Source organism: Castor canadensis, chromosome 5, assembly GCF_047511655.1.
Source record: "Castor canadensis chromosome 5, mCasCan1.hap1v2, whole genome shotgun sequence".
Classification (NCBI taxonomy): Eukaryota; Metazoa; Chordata; class Mammalia; order Rodentia; family Castoridae; genus Castor; species Castor canadensis.
This window is the reverse complement of record NC_133390.1, coordinates 12061384-12084062: the sequence shown is the minus strand read 5'-3', so window position 1 is coordinate 12084062 and position 22679 is coordinate 12061384. Positions and strand designations below refer to the sequence as shown.

Here is a 22679-nt window from a genome sequence, read left to right as displayed (position 1 = left end):
CAGCCCAGACAAATATTCTGAGATCTTATCTCAAAAATACCCAACACAAAAAGGGCCAGTGGAGTGGCTCAAGATAGAGTGCCTGCCTAGCAAGTATGAGCCCTTGAGTTCCAGCCTCAGTAGCACACCAAAAAACCTCCAAAACAATCAATCAAGCAAAAAAAGAAAAACCAGATGGCAGACAAAGAAATTTCAAAAATGGAGGTCTAAAATTACTTTTAAACCTCAATTACTGTTACTAATATTTTACTGACTTCTTCAAAGCAAAGACCATCAAATGGTCTCTACCTTTTGCAAGTCAAAAAGGTTTCCTGATATCTAGACCAATGCCTTCATTCAGCATTACACTGATATACTTTGCTATAAATTAGTATACTTTCCTGTAACTATGTATATTAACACTGATTGTGTGTACAGAAATACTAACATCCTTTATCATGAGGTAGATATTACAGTTCCATTTTACAGATGACTGCACTACGAGTCAAGAATCTACCCAAAGTCACACAGCTAAAATTGAGTGGCAGAATTCAATCTGTAATTTACCACTTCCCAAAACCTGAGTTATCTCCAATAAGCAACTAACAGTAAGAAAATTATTTAGAGTACATTAACACTGACGAACAGTGCACAGAACAGTAAAGATTAAATAGGTAAGTTAAGTGAGGAAAATATAATGTAGAGATCTAAAACTACAAGGTAATATTACCAGCATACAATTGTTAGGAGGGGTTGGGCCCCATGTTTTTTTACTAACAACAAAAAAAAAAGTGATATAGAGGTAAGTGATGTTTACCTAAGCAACAAGTTAGAGGCAATATAAGTTATTATATTTTTATTTAATTGTGACTTTATTTTTTGTGGTTCTGGGGATCAAACTGACACACACATGATAGGCAAATGTGCTACCACTGAGTTATATACTCCAATCATACGCTACTACAAAACTTAAAATTAATTTTTTGATGTTTAAATAGTCCTACAATTTAATAACAAATATGGTAACTTTAGGAGGGAGAAAAACTGTCAGAGGAGCCTGGTGGAATGGCTCAAGTGGCAGAGGGTCTGCCTAGCAAGTGAGGCCCTGAGTTCAAGCCTCAGTACTGCCAAAAGACAAACAAACAAATCCAAAAAACTGTCAGAGGAGCTGTGGGTGTAGCTCTGTGGTAAAGTGCTTGCCTAGTATGCAACCCTGTTAGAGTGGTTTAGATGATCATAATAGTGGGTTACATACAAACAATCATATTTCAGTTTCACAAGACTTAAGACCAGCATACTGTTCTTATGTTTTAGATTTCAATTTTATCTTAGGGATTGAGGGAGAGCTTTAAATAGCCAGCATTTTGTACAGTGAAATTTTACTTTTTGAATACTGACTCATCCAAATATTTCCAAGCAAGCAGGGCTCTTTATTGCATCTAGTTCTGAGTTTGATTCTCAAGTCTTTAAAATACTGTGTTGATATCTTTATGAAGTGTTAATTAAATAGGTTACCAAATGAAAGCATCTATCTGGTCAGTTCTTAAATGCTGGCCCATTTTTCTTTTTTTTCCTAGTTCCTACTTCTACTCTCCCTCACATACACTAACACCTAACTTTTATTTTTCTTAATTAGAGCTAAGAATTTGATAGTAAATGCTGGTCATGGTCAGAACACAAGTCTAAATGTGATTGAAAAATAAGACCATTTTTCTGTCATGGAGATACTTTTGGGGTTTGTAAGAAATACATTAATTCAAGGAATCTACACATTATTGAAAGGTGACTAGCAGTCAACTTGGACTTCATTTTCCTCATTTCCAAAGCCAAAGGATTTTTCTCTGGGTCACTGGCTTTCATATTTTTAACCACTATCTACATAGTGAGAATTACATCTTATGTTTACAATCAGATGCTGTGTATGCATACCCACAAACAAAACATAAGTTTCTTTAATCAGCTCAGTTGGCCCTCTGTATCCACAGATTCAACCATCTTGGATCAAAAATATTGAGGAAAAAAATTCCAGAGCTCCAAAGAACAAGACTTAAATTTGTCAAGCACCAATAATCAAATGCCTAGGAAATCTTGGCTTACTTGTGAGCTATGAGAATATTTATTCCTCTGTAAAATGGGAATAATAATAGTTTCTACTTGTTTAAGGAAGGTTAGGAACAATACATATAAAGTCCCTTACATAAAATGGTGCAGAATTTGCAAATGCTCTCTCCTGCATACTTTTAATCATCTCTAGATTACTTGTAATACTAAGTACAATGTAAGTGCTATATAAACAGGTATTTTGCTATATTGCTTAGGGAATAGTGACAAAAAAAGGAAGTCTTTTATATGTTAAGACACACCCATGGCAGAAATAAAACTATGCAGTACACAAATGAGACACGAAGGAAATACTTTTCACACCAGGAGTACTAGGGAGAATGAGGCTGTGTAATGATGGGGGCTAGAGCAGAGTATGCCGCACACCATTTTATTCATGTGGATTCAGCACAGTGCTCAGTGCTTGACAAATTTAAGTCTTGTTCTTTGGAACTCTGGAATTTTTTTCCTCAGTATTTTTGATCCAAGACAGGTTGAATCTGTGGATACAGAGGGCCGACTGCACGTTTAAAGAAATCTATGTTTTGTTTGTGGGTATGTATACACAAGCATCTGATTGTAAACATAAGATGTAATTCTCACTATGTAGATAGTGGTTAAAAATATGAAAACCAATGACCCAGAGAAAAATCCTTTGGCTTTGGAAATGAGGAAAATGAAGTCCAAGTTGACTGCTAGTCACCTTTCAATAATGTGTAGATTCCTTGAATTAATGTATTTCTTACAAACCCCAAAAGTATCTCCATGTCAGAAAAAAATTCTTATTTTTCAAACACATTTAGAACATACACAGAATAATACACAAAGTAGACAAGAAATGAAAGGATAATTCAGACTCCAGCTATTTCTGAACATCCAGTATCAGCCAACAAACGCCAGGTGAAAAAACTGTAAGTTTTATACATGAAGCCTGCAAACTGTCAATCCAATTATTAGTAATTCCAACAAAATCTATTCTGGAGAGAGTCAGAAAGATCCGGTCCAGCCATGTAGATGATTCTAAGCAAATTCTTTAGCCTCTTTAAGCCACAGTATCCTCATTTGTAAAACGGACATACTGAGATTGTTTGGTAGGTATCGATTTTGGTGAGAACTAAATGAGGTTTTGTACATGGAGATGACTAGGGTGTCACCGAGCACAGGTCGTGTTCAATAAGCATTAGATGTAGCACTCTCCTCACTATTCCAGCCTGTACTTGCAAGTCATCTGTCAAAGGAAAAAAATTGTCTCAGAGTTGTCTAGAAAACCAAGAATCCTCCTACACAGAGTAACAGCAGTAGTCTCCCCAAAAGTACCAGACCCCCTTATAAGGTACAAATATACTAGGAAAAGCATACTTGCCAGCAACAAATCTGAGTTTGGTTCTTTGCCCTATCACTAAAAGAATGACTTCAAGAAAGCCAAAACATGACCGCTGTCCTGTTGTATGACGCACAGAAGCTTGAGATACAACGTACTCTAAACATTACAAAGAACCATTCATCCTAATCCCTTAGTCCAGTAAGGAGTTTCAAGAGACGGTAAGGAATGAGGATATTTGGACCATGGCACTTGTACAATTCAGTAGCTGGGGATTAGTCAAAAGAATGTGTTACTCTACTAATAACGTCAACCTTGACAAATGTCTTAGTCTGTTTTGTGTTGCTGTACAGAATACCAAAGAATAGACAATTTTTAAAAAAGAGATTTTTTTTTGTGATGTCGACAATCAAAACTAGCACCTCACACATGCCAGGCAACCTATCATTGAGCTATACTCTATTAGGCAATTTTTAAGGCAATTTATTTCTTACACTTTCAGAGGCTAGAAAAGTCCAAAGTCAAGGTGCATCTGGTGAGGGCCTTTGTACCATGTCATTCCATGGCAAATGGCAGAAGGGCAAGAGAGCTCAAGAATAGGAAAACAAGAAGTCAAACTCACTTTTGTAATAGCCCACTTTTACAATAATGGCATCAGTGCCCTGATGACCTACTCACCTCTTATTAGGCCCCACCTCCCAACACAGCTGCACGAATATAAACACAGTCCAACACATGAACTTTGGGGAACACATTTGAACAAATTTAGTAAACCTTTCTAAACTGCAAGAACTTAAATTTGGAAAAAAAAAAAAAAGGGAATTAATAGTTCTTATCTCAGAAAATGGTTAGAATAAGAAAATATACATAAATCTCTGTCCACTTATATTTCTGTCCAGTATATGAAATGTAAGTGCTCAGAAAATAATTAAGCAATGCCCTGGGAATTTTTGTTATGACTTATCATTAGATCTTTTTTGTATTCCACCTACTATTCAAATGTTGCATTGTAAGAGATATAAGAGAAATCTTCTCTGTGGTGAAAATACAGTTCAACTCATAATTAGTCGGCATCCATGTTTACAGTAGTATTCACTGATACCCCTCTGGTATTTTCCCTTCCTGTTTCCACTTCTCCCCCAAAGCACAGAACAGGAATCTTTCATCTTCTTTACTATTATAAAGCCCAATGATATGGTTTCTACATTGGACTATCCTAGTTAATTCCTTTAAGTGTGATATCCCAAAATGCACAGGGTTCAGATTCATTCCTGTGTTAATTAATAGAATCTAAGAGTAGATTGGCTTTTGTATTAGTTTCTTATTACTGTAGTAAAAAATTACAACGCACTTAAGAGACTTAAGTGCTGCTTCTCCCTCTCTTTTTTTGGTGGCACTGGGGTTTGAATTCAGGGTCTCATGCTTCCTAGGGAGGCACTCTTACTGCTTGAGTCACTCTGTCAGCCCACTTAATACAAATTTATCACCTTACACTTTTGAGGTCAGAGTCTCACTCTAAAATCAAGGTGACAGAGGGGCTACACTTCTGGAAGCTCTAGGGAAGAATCCACTTCTTGTCCTTCCCAGATTCCTCAGGGTTATTTGGCTCCTGGTCTCTTCTCCTACCTTCAAAGCCAGCAGTATAGCATCTTCTCCTTTCTCTGACTCTGCTTCCATTGTCTTATTTCCTTCTCTGACTCTTCCCTTTCTAGTATAAGGACGCTTGGATTACACTTGGTGCTCTGATAATCCACAATCATCAATCTATATAGAAATCCTTAATGTAACATAGTCACAGGTTGTAGGAATCAGATCATGGGTATCTGGGGGTGGGGGTGGGGAGAGTACTTATTACTTAAAAAAATAGTAATCATTCATTGTTACCTAACATCTGTAATCAGACTGTAATCAGAAACTCAGACTGTTTTTACCATAATCTCTATCAAAACTAGATCTTCATGTTGACAGTACTGGGTTTTGATAGTTGTTTCAATCTAGTTAGGTAGTCTAGAAATCACTTTCTATTATCAATCAGCTTATAAATTTCATAAACTCACCATGTATGCCTAAATCAAGGGTTTTATAAAAACTCAAAAGAATAGGGCTTATTTGTAGAATGACCTTAACTGATAGTGCTTAGATTACTTAACAGCCAAAATCCTTTCATACTTTTATCCTGCCTCTATTTTTCTAAATTATTCATAATAGTTACAGCCAGTATCTTCTGGAAATTTTGGTATATAATCTTCACTAGATATAACACACTTTACGAAAGAAATTTAATTTGTTCTGTCATAAATTGTTAAGTGAAATTTTTTCTGTTAGTAACTAGCAATTCTTAGAAGTTCATAAAACAAATAGAATTGACAGAGATAAAAGAGAACTGGCATAGAGTCTATAGTTTTGAGAATATGCCTCTTCCTACTTTTTGAAACTAAATGGTTATGGCAATGAAAAGAATTAGAGGGCTACATAACAGTGATTTTTTTTAAGCCTTGTATTCCTCTCAAGCGATATTTCCTTTCTGAATGGTTACTTACTCTTTTTCTTAAACTTTAAAACTTTTGTTTTTCTTAAATTCACTGTTTGGATTGTAATGATTACATGTAGTACTCCTTCCTTTGCTATTATGACTCCCAAGATGACAAAGCAATTTTCCCTTAAGTCCTGTTACTAATATTTAATTGCAAAGTTTAACTGAGAGAAAAAAACAGGAATGCTTCCAAAAGAAATACATATATTCAGTGACAGGCAGGTACTTAAATCTCCCTCGTTTTAGATGCAGATAACAAAGTGTTTAATTCTATGGCCTTTCTCCTCTCGTTCATTTGACTCAATATTTCAGATACACTGACTTAAGCAAAAATCAAGAGTTAAACCCAACAAAGTAAACACAAATTTAGTGTACTTTACTTAACAAAAGATAATTATCATCTTTTCTGAAAAGATGCTTTATACATCTAATTACAGCCTGTAGATAACTCCATAAAATACTTATGGCTAGAACAATTAGGTAAGGGATAGTTTATGTCCCTTCCTACAGAACATTTCATTTTATGCCTTTAGTGTATATTTTACCAAAGATGGGTTTGGGTAAATACTTTCCTAATATTAGGCAATGTAACGTATGAGAGGGTGTACAATCACGTTAAACAAGTGCTACTATGCATTCTACCTGAAAGTGGAATGCTGTGCAGGGAGTTAATCGCATGCAGACAGCAACAGATACAGTGAAACTGGAAAATGTACAGAGAACTCAATTAACAAAGGTAGTAACTAAGCAATAAACAAAGGGAAAAAAGTTTAACTTTACTATCAATAATCAAAGAAGTGGCAGGTGGTATGGCTCAAGTGGTAGATTGCCTAGTAAACACAAGGCCGTAAGTTCAAACCCCAGTACTGCCAAACACACACACACACACACACACACACACAAATCCAGAAGTATAAATTAAAGCAGTGAGACACAATTCTTCATTTATGTAACTGGCACAAATGGGGACTAGCATAAAGCAAAAGGGGTACTCTGCTGAGGAGGTCTATGGGACAAGTTTTAACTCCAGAGAGAGAGTTAAAATTATATAGCGGGGCCAATGGTGGCTCATGCCTATAATCCTAGCTACTTGAGACACTGAGGTTGGGAGGACTGAGGTTCAAGGCCATTCCCGGGAAACAGTATCTCAAAAATACCTCATAAGTGGAGTACTGAGTTCAAACTCCAGTACTATCAAAACAACAACAAAAACACAAAATCTGGTAACTATTTAAAAAATGGTCACCAAACACAAGGCTGGTACAGTGGCACATGCCTACATTTCCCAGCCACTCAGGAGGCTGAGGCAGGAGGATTGCTTTAACTAAAGGAGCTTGAGGCCAACTATGGCAACACAGTAAGACCCTGTTTCCTTCAAAAGAGAAAAAAAATTTCCAAACACAAGTGGAAGACGAAAGTACTAATACTAGGGTAGTATATGTGATGAGAGTCTTTTACCTCTTTCATTTTCTAACTTAAATTTACCTAGCATGTATTAATTTTAAAAAGAAGAAAACTGAAATCATGTACTTACAAAATGAACTTTAACTTGGGGCTACACTTTTCAGAGTCAACCCTTTTAAACCTAAACATTTAATCACTCTTCCACTTGCTGAGAGGAAAGTCAGGAAAAATACCCTGCACTGTTTCTTGCTCTTACTGAGCAAGGTGTTCAGTTTTGTTTTTTCTCTTGGTGGTGCTAGAGATAATCACACCCAGAGCCTCTGCATGCTAAGCAATTGTTCTACTCTGAGCTATATCCCAAACCAAGGTCTTTAGTTTGATGTGAACAATATAAAATTATCTATTTGTTCCCCCATAAAATCTACTCTTTAGACTTCTAAAAATTCTAAGCCAGATACTTGCATAAGCAACAAAGTTGCATATAAAAGTCTCAAATTCAAGGGTCAAAGGAAAAAACTTATACTTCCTTCTTCATAAATTTACTTTCACTTATCACATTCCAACAAACTGACTTTTCTTCTAGCTCTAAAATTTAGACGTTTTACAAAATAAACACACGTAAATGCACATTAATATTAAATAGGAAGCCATTTTCGATCAACTACATGCATTTTTACCAACATTAAGAAAACAGAATGTAGTTATTTAGCAAGCAATATTCATCTGCATTAGGTTTTACTTTTTAATTACATCATCAAGCCCTAATTCTGCTACCATTGCTATTGGCAGAAGTAACCTGTGAAGTAAATTTCTGATGACTTACCCTATAAAGTGAGCCCTACCTTATTTTTCATTTTAGACCACTCCCCTTCTTCCCTCCTTACAATTTCCAAAAATCTTTTCACTTACAGAACCCCAAGCTGCATTTCTGTCATCTGGGCTTTTAACCCAGTGAGTTCCAGCTTATCCCAGCAGATCTTTTTCCATTCCTTCTCTCTATTTTAGTTAACTGAATTGCAATGAATCCCCTTTTTACTAGCTCAAGAAATAACCAGGAGATGGTTTTAGGAAATGTCAATGTTTTATCTATTCCAGGATCAGATTTCAAGATCAGTTCTATTATGCCTCATTAGTAAACGGTGTGTCCCCTCAAAATTGGTTATAAAACATTTTTGGGAAATAATTATTTCCAATCAGATTTCAATAGGAGAAATAAAAAATTGGCTCTAGGATATAAAATCACTTGATTGGAAGAAAAAAGTTTAAAATTTAGCATTTATAAAATCCTTAATAAACTAAAAACTTAAGTATAAGTTAATAAATAAAATATAAACACATAAATCTTAAGTTTTAAATATGTGTATTGCATTACTGTGGATGACTTAACCAAACTAATCCAAACTTGCACTTCAACAAATCCTTCCAAAAGTGTAATTATTTCTCTAGTATTATGCCATGTTTCAAATGTACAAAAGATGTTCACTGAACCCCCCCCAAAAAAAAACACACACAAATAATCCAGTAAACAAGGATGAGCTACTCAAAGAATCTTAGAGCAGTCACGTGGAGCTGTGGAATGGATTCTTACAAGACTTGAGTCAATATCTGAACTGTCCCTTACACTGTGTGACCTCACACTATTCACACCACTTCTCTAGTTTCCGTACCCTTAAAACAGAAAGAATGCAAAGACGTATTTATAACACCTAACCCCTTACCTGGCACTTGATTGTTTAATGAGCAAATGCAGGACTTTCTTCCATCCTTCTCTTGTGCTATCTCCACTGGATTACTTCTTAAAGTAGAATGTCAAAACTAAAGACATCCTCCTAACAAACTTTGGGTTCAAGATCAACAAAATAATTTTTAGAGCCATGCATTTAGCTACTAGATAGTTTTCAACCTGGCAGAAAATTAGATCAAGCAAGAGAACAATGAAAGCAGTGTTATGACCTAATATTTTTTTAAATAGCTCTGACATAACTCGTATGCAACAAAATTCACCCTTTAAAAATGTACAATTCAGTTTACAACACTGAGTTGTGGAATCATCAACACTATTTAATTTTCAGATATTTTATCATCCTCAAAAAAATTCCATTAACTATTAGCAATTACTATTCAGTTCTGCCCATTTCCATGGATTTACCTATTTAAAACATTTTTAAACTAATTTTTTAAAATCTGTATTAACTTTATAAAAATCCTTGTATTTATTAAATTAAGACAATGGTAAAAGCCATTCATAAAGATTTTGGACACCTCCCCAAAACTTGGCTATCCTTTACAAAATGGATTTGTCCCTTGGCATCTCTTACGTAAGGTGACTTAGTATATAGATGTATATAGCTATTAAAGTTTAAAGAATATTTGTTTCCTAAAGAATTAAAAGGTACATTATAGTAAATCTCTGTATGTTTCCTTTAAGTGGGGATGATAATTCTACTTTAGGCTAAAACCTACCTCTGACAGAGGAAGAAAAGTAGGAAACTCATGGTAAAGTGCATAAAGACACAGGTAGAGATCATGTAGAGGGAGATTGTGGGCTACGAGGTTGGTCAACTATTGCTCTCCAACACAACAGCACATTTAAAGTGGGGCAATGGCACCCAGGTGCAGGTAGACCTGAAATACAATAAAACTCTCAGTTGGTTTGTTCTTTTATTATCATGAAGTACTTACTGGCAAGTCTAAGTTAACATGGAGAATAAAATACTGCCTCTCACCCTAACATTCTGTTGATTGAGATACTTGAATTTAAACTACTGTTGTGGTTACTGCCGAGTTTTGGTAACACAGAAGCATCAAATCTGCACATAGCCTTTAATAAAAATCCATTCCGTTAGGAAAGCCCCGAGTTAGTCATTATAGAGTCACTACAAGTGTTCTGTCAAAGTACAAAAAAGGCTCAAGATAGCTGAGCTTTCCAATCTTGCTATGTGCATTTTTCTTTCATGAAGTATCTTTTTTCCTTAAATATTTACAGTAGGTCAGCATCGATCCTTGAACAAATGTATAGTGAAAGACAAAGCTTTGCTGAAGGCCCATGAACAAAAATTAGGGAGAATATCACTACTAAATAACAGGATAAAGAAGTGGAAATTTAGATAGAATTTCAAAAGTGTTTATCGAACATACATTAACTGGGTGAAAACCAACACAGTCAAATTTTTTTTCTCCATGAAAAAGACATCTAACACAATGGATGGAATCAATGCTGAACACATACACAGTATTATGATTTCATGAATTTATTTGGAAGTAGGCTTTTTATACATTCCTGCCAAGTCTTAAGACTTCCTAACTTATTGTGTATCTGATGCTTCATGTACACCTCTGTAATTTAATAAAAAGTGCTCTTCAATTATGGGTGTAGATTGAGAAACATGGTTGCTTAACTGGCTACTGAACACAAATACATCAAGTTTAGCAGGCGCTGAAAAATCTACTTAAGGCTTGAAAAGAAAATGGAATGCTTTTATTCAGTATTGTGACAGACCAATACACAGTAAGTTTTCCAACTTTTTCTACTGCAGTATTTGTTTATAACTAGTATGACTCTATAGATGTGTACAAAGTTCAAGTTTTCTTTTCTAGCCATTTTTATTATACAACTAATGACTATTTCTGAAAATAACTTTGTAGAAAGAATTATGTTTGAAAAAAGATCTGTTCTGGATACCAAATATGCTAGCTATGACACTGCACTATGGTCTGCTCCAACTGGGATTACTAACCCACATGGATTCATACCAAGAACTGCCTATTACCCAAACACAAATTGTAACTCTCAAGAGGTTATTTGGATGGCTGTTCACCCCCAGTAAAAACCCTATCTTCTACTTCTTAACTCCATTTCTGAGTTACATTGATTTTCTTGGCAAATTTACTACTAATGTGATGTAGTAGTACTGCATTGGAGTATCAAGTTCGTTTTGTTTATACACGTTTTTGCAAGTATCAATAAAGCAATGATACATAATCAACAAATTATGCAAATATTAAGAAGGATGAAGGTGATCAGCCTGTAACAGTCATTTGTGAAATCTCTTCTAATTCTCAAAAAAAAAAAAAAAATCAAAATACTGTACTGTTCTCTTAAGAACAGAAATGCAGACATGTCTCTCTTAATCTAAGGTCTCAAAAGAGCTTGATAAGGCCTATATTAATGCAAATTTATCTATTGTCTGTCTTTACCTTTTATATGGTTCAACAGGAATATAGTATCAATTAATCAACTACTGTTACCAAAATCTAAACTTAATAGGTAAGGTGCTTATTCTATATACCTGACAGCACAGTGGTTTTTTTTTTTTTTTTTAGCTTGTCATTAAAGTTGTTTGCTGTCACTCTGAAGTGTCCTATAAAAAAAGGATTTAGCATTCAGTTTAGCATTAGTGTTAGTGTCATAACACTAATGGCTCATCACTTATGCAACAATTTTTTCCTACCATGTCATCAAGGTGTATTTAAATGAAATTTAAATGTGTGCAGACATCGATACAAAAGCTACCTAGTAAGCTTAAGGAAATTCTATTGGCTTGTGTTCCAAGGCAGAGAACAACCTAGAATTTATATCTGGTTTTAAACAAACAAACCACCATTTTGTCAACTTTCTATTATTAGTTACAGTTTATCCCGAATTCTGTTTCATGAGATTTACCAAACAAGTTTTCCATTACTTGAATTTCTCTCTGAATCAATTCCTTAGTATGTGTGCAGATAACTAATTTTTCTGTATCAAAATACTAGACAAAAACGATAGATTTAAAAAGGAAGATATTCACAAAAAACATTAAGAATATGCAAAGTTATAAAGAGCCAGCTTTATTCCACTCATTATGAGCCAGACTTCAACTGTTGCCAGAGATAAAGGATTCCCTAAGAGTTAAGAGCAGAAGAAGGAAAACTATAACTAACCTGGGGTATAAGAAAAGTCACAAGCAAATGCAACCCAAGCAAATGCCATAAGATCTTTGATCTAGTCCTATGTATCTCTTCCATACACTAAGAACTTTGTTTGAACCCTTTGTCTATTTCACTAAGTGGACCTCTCAGAAAAGAAAAGAATGATAAAAAACAAAGGATTAATATTCAGACTAAAAAAAATACGAAATCATACTCCAGTGACCTAAATTCTAGAAGACAAAATACCTAATAATCAAAAGGTAAACTATAAAAACAATTTAAAGTGAAAATAGGAAGGAGCAGCAAGCTAAGTGGAGCTTAATTCCTTCCATCAGGATAATATGGTAAGTCAAGACTAATAGCACAGCTGAATAAAGTACCAACACCAATTCATATACTAAGTATTCACAAAGTTTAATCTATGTCCAATTTTAAAGATAAAATAAGTATTAAACTACTCATTTTCTTCCTATACTGCAAAGCAGCATTACACCCATACTGCCTCAGTGTTACAATTCTCAAAACTTTATACAAGAACCCTTGGGGGTCTGAGAGACCAAAACCATGTTCATATTAGTAGTAAGACTTAAAAAGATGTTTTTGTCTTTTCAGTCATTTTTTCACAAGTACATGACAGTGTTTTCCAAAGGCTAACTGATGCACGCTTATTGCAAGAGACTGAATGGAAAAAAAGTAGCTACAGATGATCCAGGTTTGATTAAACCAAAGCTTTAAATAAGATTTGCAAAAATGTAAAACAAAGCCACTCTTAATTGGGAGGAATATTTTCATTAAAAACGTTATTTATGTTACTATTGTGTTAATGAATAATACATATATTTCTCAGTTTAAATTTCTAATATAGTAAATATCAATAGAAAATAACCCACAGATAAAAAAAAGCTCTCTGGAGCCCTTAACTTATATAAATTTAATTGGGTCAAAAATGGAAAGTTTGAGAACAGGTGTCCAAGAGAATATGCACAAAGACACATGTCTGAGAAAATTCATTGCCGTCATCAGCACAAAATGAACTAAATCTTTATAGTATTAATAATGTTTGAGCAAAAAGAGTGCACTTAGAAATATGTACACTAAACTACTCATGTATATCAAACACAGACTATACATTGTTTATAGACCACAGAGATTAATTACCAAATCCATTATTTGATGGCCTCTGCTGGGAGAAGGCCCAGCACTTAAAAACTAGGGCCTGGCTCAAGTGGTAGAGCACCTGCGTAGCAAGCAAGAGGTCCTGAGTTCAATCCCAAGTACTGCTAAAACACTTAAAAAACATTAACAATTGTCAATCTTTGTTTTGTTTTCTCTGCACTATTTTATGCTTTCATTAAATGTCTTTAAATTGCAGATGATAAAAGTGGGAGGAGTAAGATATATTCCTTTGCATCTAGGGAAGAGTGATTAAAGGCTAAAAATACAACTAATGGTCTAAAAAAAAATCTGTAATTTTTATTCACAGCAGAAAGCACCAAACTCTTCATATTAAGGAATGTCTAACATGGACACTAGCCATAACTGATCTGACTGCCTTCTATTTACCTTTTCATCTTTCACAACACTTTATACAATGCCATAAAAATTCTTCAAAAATCCTATCAAATGAGTGTCTTTAATGACTCCATTAACCTTCTTTTCCTTCTACATCAGAGGTAATACTTCTTTTTGTACCTTGCTTAAAATCTGACCCTTACTTTTTATTCCAGTTTTGCTCCAAGTTAACCATTGCCTCTTGCTGCTTTGAGCTTTTTCTACATTCTGTTCCCTGAAAATGCTCAAGCCCCTACTTTCATCTAGTGAGAGACAAGAGTTCAAACACTAAAGCTTATGGTAGATATAAAACATGAACTGCCTAGCCCCAGTGCCTAGTACATTGTTAGTTCCTCTTCCTTCCTTTCATCCTAAAGCAACTCATCTCTCTAATCCTTCAAAACCAATCTCTCAAAAGAATACATTTGTCTTCTAATTTCCTTATCTCTCAACGCCACTCAACTCTAAGTTTCAAATTCTATCACCCTTAAAATTTTCAGTGGCCTTCTTCTTAACTCTTTAACCTGTGGTCACTCTTCCGGCATTTCATCTTCAGGCAGCAATTAAGTTGGGGAGATCTGTATTCAAATTCCAGCTCTGCCATTAGCTAGCAATGTGCCCTTGGGTGAATTATTCAACTTCATCTTTAATTGGATGTGTGTGCATGGCTGTAGTAATACGTTATCTACTAAGCTACACATACAGGGATAAAAGTGCCTGACATGCTGTAAGTGTTAAGTATTAATTCTTTTCTTTCCCCCTCTAAATTTTGTGCTAGGATACACCTAAGAATGACTCCTGATGTCTCCCTCTAGCTCTTAGTTGTTTCCAAGTTGGAACACTACATGCTCAACTGCTTGCCAAAAATATCCACATGCTGTTTCACACACATAACTCCAACTCAACCTGTTCAAAAAATCAAACACATTTTCTTCTTCACTAAATACACTTTTGATGACTTTTTGACTCATGTTGATGCTATCATCACTGTCTCAGTATGGAGAACCAAGGGGGCACAAGGTGCCTATAAACCTATCAGACACTAAGGTCCATAGATTCCTTTGGACCACATCCTTCCACTCTTCTGAACTAAACTTGTCAAGTTAGGGTTTTACTTACCCCTCCTATTTCCCAAGTCTTTTCCACCTACAACACACCACTACAAATCAAGCTGTCTTGATTATTTTATCCCACTACTAAAAAACCTTCAATGTTTGCCCACAGCCTAAAAAGTAAATTTAAGTACATTAGACATATGTTGAACTAGTCAGGCTCCAAACTACTTTAACATCCTAACTTTCCGATAATTTCTGGAGTCAAACCACTATTCACTTACTTCTCAGCTGATGCCCTCTGGCACTATTTCTTGTATCTTCTTCTCTTCACAAGTCTTCACTAATTCCCCCCTACCCCCAAACCATCCCACAGTAGCTAGGAGCCTAAATGAAGCTGCCCTGTCATAGATTAAAGTTATTTGCCTAAGTTTTATGTCCTCTATTAAACTCCTAGGTGACAGAGATCCTCCCACAGTATTCAGGGACACAGCTGTACAACTGAACAGGCACTCGAATGTTTGTTAAATGAAAACTAGATTTAGGAGATTCAAGGTTACCAGGACCTAATCAGTAAAACTTCAAGAATGGAGAGAAAGAGTTCAGAAGCAACACTAGGAATCTAACAGGCACAAGAGTATGGATTTTAGAAGTCAGATTAATTTCACAAGAAAGTTGCAATTTTGCAGACTAGAGTTGACACTGGCAACATATAACATAAAAGCAATTTGTAGTTCATAAAGACCACGAATAGAAATTAAAGTTATTCGAGGAAAATGAACAATGATAAGAAAACTCTCATTTTGCACATTTAAAACGGTCAAAACAGCATTTCCCCTTTTCAAGGAGTCAAACACATTCCTAATTTTGTGTTTTTAAAGCAAAAACGGATTGCAGCTTTAAGATTACTATGCTATTTGGTAATGTTCTTTTTATCAACGTCCATTAATACCTGAAATCATAATTAAATACTCCTGATTTTAAAAATACAGAAAAAGTCCTCCTCCTGTTCATTAAAAATATCCAAGTTAGTTTCTGTCTTCGGAGAAAACTTCTTTTCACAATTGTGCCATTACTGTAAGTTCTCATCCATTCAGGAAGTGTATGTTAGGTACCTGCTAGAATTGGGGGCAGGAGACAGGGAAAAGAACAGAAACTCCCTGCCAACATTCCAGTGAATTGTACCTTCAGGACACAGTCAATGTACCACCTTGAAATATTTGGAGCATTGTCAGAATTTTCCGGCAACCAAAATGGAGGAAATAGTGTCATTGTGAAAATCATCATTACTGAACTTTTTCAAGACACTGTCCAACACGTTGCAACTACTGCAGTTAAGACATTTTAAGTACCCATCAGTTGGTGCCATCATTTTTAAGTAATTTGTACGGCAATAAATTGTCTCGACTGAGGCGTTAACTGGAGGGTCCCATAATAATACGGCACCACAAATGGAAAGGAAAGCAGCACCATAATTCTAGGTGGAAGTACAAAATCTCATTGTGAGCTGCAGCAAGATTTTGGTGCCACATCAACACATCTGAAACTACGTGCGATTTCTTCAAGGCTGGTTCATCTCCAGTTTGAAAAAGAAGATCGCCCAACTCAACCTAGACAATCACGCTCCACTCCGCGACTGAATTTTAAAGCATCAATGGTCATCTCCTCCTCGCAAGTCTACTCTAATAAAAAGGATGCTATGGACCCTACACTCCAACAGCAAAACCTGGCATGACCAGAGATCCAACTGGAGGAGGGCCTTACGGCGGCAGGCAGCTTTGTTCCCGGTTCGGGAAGGTTTTCACATGTAAATGTTGTTGAAGAACAGAGCGGAGGATTAACTGCCCCGGGAGGGGATGCGAGGGTGGGGGACTGGAGGCCAACGCCGGCTGGCTAGCGGACTAAGGCGGGGCAACTAATTACTCTTCTCCCCCATTCAACTTTTCAGGTGTCACGTTGGGGCAGTGGCGCGTCTACGAGGGTTAGGTTCAGGACTCCGAGGGAGGGGGAGTGAATCCCGGGGAGGGGGACGAACACCCTCTCCAACTCCTCCCGACCCGGGATCAGAGTCCAGCGGCCCGAGCAACAGGAGAGCCGAGGCCGCCGCTCGCCAGCCACCCCGCGACCCGCAGCGGCCCCCGCCCCCAGCCCAGCCCCACACGCCCGCCCGCCCGCCCGCCCGCGCTCCTTTCTTAGCTCCGGGAGGGCTCCCGGCACGGCGAGGCCGATAACGGGGCCGGGACGCGGAAGGCGGCGAAGTCGGAGGAACGCGCGGCGACGCGGGCCGGGGGAGGCCGGCAGGGGGCGAGGGGACCAGCCGCAGATCGCCGCCCGGGATGGGCAGGAGGGAGGGGGTAGGGTCAGCTCCCGTGGTGGCCGCGACCTCCCGCGGGCCACAGGCCGCTCCGCGCAGGCCCGGCCGCCCCGGAACCCCGGCAGGAAGCGTCCCCACCCCAAACGAAGCTTTAAACCTCCGACGGCGGGAGAAGCGGCCCGCACCCCTGTCCCGAGCACCCCTCACCTCCTGGTTGAAGGCGTTGACGGCGTCCATGTTCGCGCTGCGGCGGCGGCGGCGGCGGCTGCTCCGGGCCCGCCGGTCACATAGACCTCGCGCAGCGGCGGAGCGGGGCCGGGAGCCGGCAGGGCCTGGGGCGGGGGAGGCGACGAGCGGCGGAGCCCGAAGCCGGGCAGGAAGGGACAGCGGCCGAGGCGGCGAGGCGGGCGGCCGAGCACGGGCAGAGGCGGAGGGGTGGCGGGCTCCTTCTCAGTTCCTTCGGCTGGAAGAGGGAAAGAAGGCGGCGGCGGCGGCGCTGGGCTCCAACATGTCCGTTTGGTGGTGGCGGCTGCGCTCTGAGTCTCGCTGACACGGCCCCCCGCGCCCTCACGCACTGGCCCACACTGGCCTAGCCGGCGAGCGGGCGGGCCTCTCTCTCTCCCTCTCGCCAGCAGGATGGCGGCAGCGGCCCGACTCCACGCCGCGCGGGGCACCCTGGGACGGCCTAGGCCTCCAGCGCTTCCTGCGCCCGGCGCCCCGCCCCGCCCCGCCCCGCCCCGCCCCGCCCCGCCCCGCCCCGCCGGGGCTTTTGGCCCCGCCCACGTCCCACCCGGCCCCGCCCACGCTGCGCGCCCGGCCGCTGGTGCGTGACGACTGGACGCCCGGCGCTTTCCCGCCGGCGGCGGCGGCGGCGATAGCGGCCTCGGGCCAGGCCCAGCGAGGGGCGCTGCAGAGCGCGGGCTTCCGGGCCGCGAGCCTCGCGCTAAGCGGGCCTTGGCACCCGCGCGCCTCCTCCCGCCCGACGCGGGCTCCGGGGTGCGTTTTGCCTGCCACTGTGCCCAGGCAGGACCTGTGCCCGGCTGGGGCGGCGGGCACCGAGTCGCTTGCTCGCCGCTGCCTCGAACAAAGGGCGCAGGATTTAACCTCAGCCTGCTGGGCGAGCATCTGCAGTCTCTGATACAGCTCTGTGTCCACCTAACAGTGTGGGTTAATTCTGCGCGAACTGGAACCCAGAGAGGGACGTACAGACATCCTGGACACCGGGACGCAGGCCTTTAGGAAGCCGCGAGCCGCCTTGCGCCGCTAGAGGAGTGGATTCCCGGAACCTTGACGTTGATTCACCAAATCGAGCTGTTTCCTTTTCGGCGGAAACACTGCTCTCGTCCACTTCCCTTGAGCGCCCACTGTCTGCCAGGTGTTGCGCCGGTTGTCGGCTGGATGGAAATAACATGGCACAGACAGGTCAATTTAGTGGACAGGACAGGCAAGAGAGCAAATGTGTGAGGGCAGGGGAGCTGGGGAACAAAGAAGATTCTTGTCCTACTAGAAGTTGCCCCCAAGCTGAAAGGAGAAATAAGGGGAGGAGAGGACTGAGCTGGAGGAGGTCTGAAGAAGGGGGCACCCGCTGGAGTTTGGGGAGAGAGAGTGGCTGAGACCAGGTCTTAGGGAGTCTTTACCCTAACAAAGTTTGGATTTTTGTCCCCAAGGCAACGAGGAGTCGTTGAAGAATTGTAAGAGGAGGGTGGTGTCCTGTGTAAGCTGGTTAAGAGTGGGATCAGGAAAAGCATGGCTCCAGCCCCTGGGATTGATGAGGGCTGAAGGTGATGGCAGTGAAGGAAAAACACAGGCAGATACTTAGGAAGTAGGACGAAGAGCAGGGACACGATGACAAGTTAAAGGAGGGTGCCAAGAGGACGTTGGGGTTGTGGCTTGAAGGATGGAATAGTGAAGTCAACTAAGGGATTTATGTGGAAGAAGAAATTCAATCAAGGGAATAATGGTTAACACTTGTAGGTCACTTACCACGTGCCAGGGTCTACCTGATGTACAATGCTGTGTCATTTAATCTCCATAACAGGGTTCTGTGTCAGGTGGCTGTTAGTAATGCCTTTGTTTTATAGTTGAGAGTGAAGCCCAATTCAGTTACCTAATGTGCCCGAGGTCACACAGCAAGATGATTTCTATTTAGGGTCTGTGACATTTGAGCTGCCCCTGGGACAAGTAATTGAGGGGGATCCAGGAGGCAGTTGGGCAAACACATGGAGTCAGGAGAGGAGGCTGAGAGAAGATAGAGATCTGGGAGTCATTAGTGCACAGCTCCTGTTGGAAGAGCCAAAATAGAGGAGAAAGGCCAGGAACCAAGTATTCAAGAGCAAGACACTGGAAGTAAGAAGAGGTGGAGGAAGAGCTCTGGAGAATGACCAGCCCTGTCCGGTGCTAAAGGACCAATCCAGCAAGGTAAACATTGGAAAGTGCCTCAGCTGAATGACCATGGTTGACAACAGTTAATTGTACATTTCAAAATAGCTAGTAGAGAGGATTGTGAATATTTCCCAACCCAAAGAAAGGATAACTCTGTGTTTTGCTGGATTGCCAAGTGCCCTGATCTGATCATTGCACATTGTGTACGTGTATTGAGATGTCATACTGTACCCTATAAATATGTCCAACTATAGCCCATAGTTAAAAATAAAAATATTTTAAAATACAGAAAGCACCTGCTGGATTTTTAACATCCAAAAGCTCATCCTCCATCTTGCTTGGAGCAGCAAGGGCAGAAGCCCAGCGGTTTTGCATGGCAAGGTGGGGGGGGGGGAAGGCAGGCAGGAGAGAGTACCAGGAGAAAACTGCAGGATGAAAGATAAGTTTAGTGTTTTTGTTTTAAGATAAGAGACATGAGACATGTACTCATTTATTGGAGTAATAAAATAGCTCTCAAGTTTTATTTTCAGGTCCACCTGTCATCTACTTCTTATTACTGCCTTTTAATCTCTCAGCTGAACTGTCATACTATTTTGTAAATCCACTTGCTTCTGTAAGAGCTGTCATCCACAGGACCACCAACACTGATGAAAAAGTGCAGCCATTAGTAGAACTCTAGCCTCCAACCCTTGACTTTTCTGGATATCCATTGCCTGCCAAATACTGTCTGAGATGCAACCCAAGCGTTCTTCCCTGGAAACATCTGGAAATCAACATGACTGGGCTTTGCTCTCATGTGTAAACCCTTTCTGCTCCTCCATGTAAGCAGGTCTGCTTAGCACCTAGTTGATATTCCGAGGTCACTTCTTTGAGTATTGGCACCTACTTTCATTGTGCTACATGCCGTGCTAAAAAATTTTCCCTGTCCTCTTCTTAGCCAGTCTGAAAATCTTCCAGCATATGTTTTCATGACCCAGCTATTTGCACATAGCACCTTGCATTGCCATTATCTGAAAAAGTCTGTATTATTCCCACATGATGTGCCCCTGCCCTGTCTCCACCTCTCTGTAGATAGTACAATGGCTCGAAGCACTGCATTGGGGTTCTTCCTCCTGAGTTCACACAAGTAATCTTTTATGCACCAGAGAAATGGATTTGGCTAAGGAAGCATCAAGTCTTGAGCTGGAGTCAGAAGGGGACTTGGGAAGATGATGACACATTCAGTTTGGAATGGCATGTTTGAGACTCAATGCACTGTGGCCATTGGGTTCTGTAATGGCTGTTGAATGAAGAAATGCACAGTCCTAAGGGGAATATTTTCTGTGAAGCATCCTGTTGAGATTTGAATGTGTATGAGGAACAAGATTTGGCTACCAAGAGCTGTGTGTTTGAGGTGGAAACTTAGATCAAGGAGCTTCTTTTCTGGAAAAGTTTGTTTGGTTTATGTTGGCAATGCTTGGGAGGTCTTTAAATAAGTTCTTGGGAAATGTGAGTTATCAGCTAGGTTTTAGGTGCCATGGCAGCATTTTCTAGCATTTTTCCATTCTGAAGACAGCAGTACCTCTATCTGGTTTGGGACATCTGGCATCAATTTGACAGCAACCGCTATACTTCCATCTCTGTCTTTCCAGTCAGACAAGTCAGATCTTCCATTAAGAACTTTTTGGCAAATGACAAAAGCTGTGGAGGGCTGTCCTTTGTGAGCAGGCCTTTGCAACAGTAGGAATGCAACCTATTAAAAAAGTGGCCAGAGGATCATAAAATAGAGGCGACTGATAAAAATCAGCAAGACCATTGCAAGTAGCATCCACTTGCAAACTTCCCTTTTCTAATGTATGTAGATTTAAACAGATTCATTTATTCAGAATGTGGGCGTGAAAAATAGTTCTGAAAGCCATTCTAAACAAACTCACATTTTTGAAGAGTAGATGAAATTAGTGTTTAGGAGCCAGAAAAGATGACATTTGGGGGAGTTAAATTCTGGTTAATTCTGTGTCCTTTGCATGGCCACTCATTTTCCTGGAAGGAATGCCAGCTGTCATCCACAGGAACAGGGAATGTGGAGAGAAAAGCATCTCACTTCAGAAAAGCCCAAGAAACTCTTTACAGGTAAGGACTGCAGAGAAAATGGTTCTGTCTAATGCTGTATCCCAGGTGGGTTCCGCCTCATACCTTTTCATGCTCATCTCACTTTTATGCCTTTTATTCTGTTGGCGCCAAAATAGTGGAACAGACTACAAGGAAAACAGGAACTCCAAGAAGGAAGAGCTGGAAGGCAGTCGGGCAATGGAATTTTTAGGGAATTTTTGTTTTCTTTTTAATTTTTTAGAAATTTCCAGAAGCTGTACGTGAGACAGATATTTGTGTGTGTGTGTATGTGTGTGTGTGTACATGTGTATTGTGTGTGTGTTTGTATGTGTGTATGGTTGTGCTAGGGATTGAATCCAGGGCCTGGCACATGTTAAGCCCCCTCTCTCTATCACTGAGCTACACCCTACCCCAATATGTATTACTTTTATAGTCAAGAAAAATAAGTTTCTTAAAAAGAGAAATTGGAGCTGGGTGTAGTGGCACACACTTATGATCCCAGCACTCGGAAGGGAACTGATTATGCAGAAGGATCACAAATTTGAGGCTAGCCTAGGCTACATAGTGAGACCCTGTCTCAAAACAAACAAAAAATTCATATAGATAAGTATGCAGCAAACCTAAGACGTTCTGGATTGATAATCTTGGCTATGATTAAATAACTAATAAAGGAAAAGTGTCTCTCTTGGCCATTTTCTGCCTAATTTAAGTATAGGGATCTAACATGCTTTTTCCAAATTTGGAAGTATTAAAATCAAGCTTCAACTGAATTGAAATGTGCCTTCCCAGACTGGGCCACCCCATCCCCACATGTTCCCTTTCCTCTAGTCACAAAATAAATATGAACATCTACTGTAGACAGGCTCTATGCCAGGTGCTTAGGGTACCACAGCAAGCAAAACCCGGTAAGTTCCTTCCTCCTGGGACCCTCCAGAGTTAATATCTTGTGCTTGTGGCTGCATCAGTTTTCTTCTTACTGGGCTGCACGGGCTCTTTATATACTGTACATTCAGGTTCTTTCAGATCTGTGCATTGTGACAATTTTCT

General features: G+C 39.9%; 1 protein-coding gene and 1 long non-coding RNA gene across 6 annotated transcripts in view; one reads left to right on the top strand and one right to left on the bottom strand.

Moving 5' to 3' along the window:
- Scaf4 (SR-related CTD associated factor 4) overlaps positions 1-17834 on the bottom strand; it is a 61998-nt gene extending 44164 nt beyond the window's left edge. For all 4 annotated transcript variants that reach the window (XM_020185090.2, XM_074072816.1, XM_074072815.1 and 1 more), the window contains exon 1: positions 17370-17834. In XM_020185090.2, the coding sequence (XP_020040679.2) occupies positions 17370-17399 (30 nt within the window). In that variant the 5' untranslated portion in view covers positions 17400-17834. The remainder of the gene's footprint in view (positions 1-17369) is intronic.
- A 193-nt stretch (positions 17835-18027) lies between these two features.
- LOC141423203 (uncharacterized) overlaps positions 18028-22679 on the top strand; it is a 36703-nt gene continuing 32051 nt past the window's right edge. For both annotated transcript variants that reach the window (XR_012447878.1, XR_012447879.1), the window contains exons 1-2: positions 18028-19580; positions 21571-21653. This is a non-coding gene — a long non-coding RNA (uncharacterized lncRNA). The remainder of the gene's footprint in view (positions 19581-21570; positions 21654-22679) is intronic.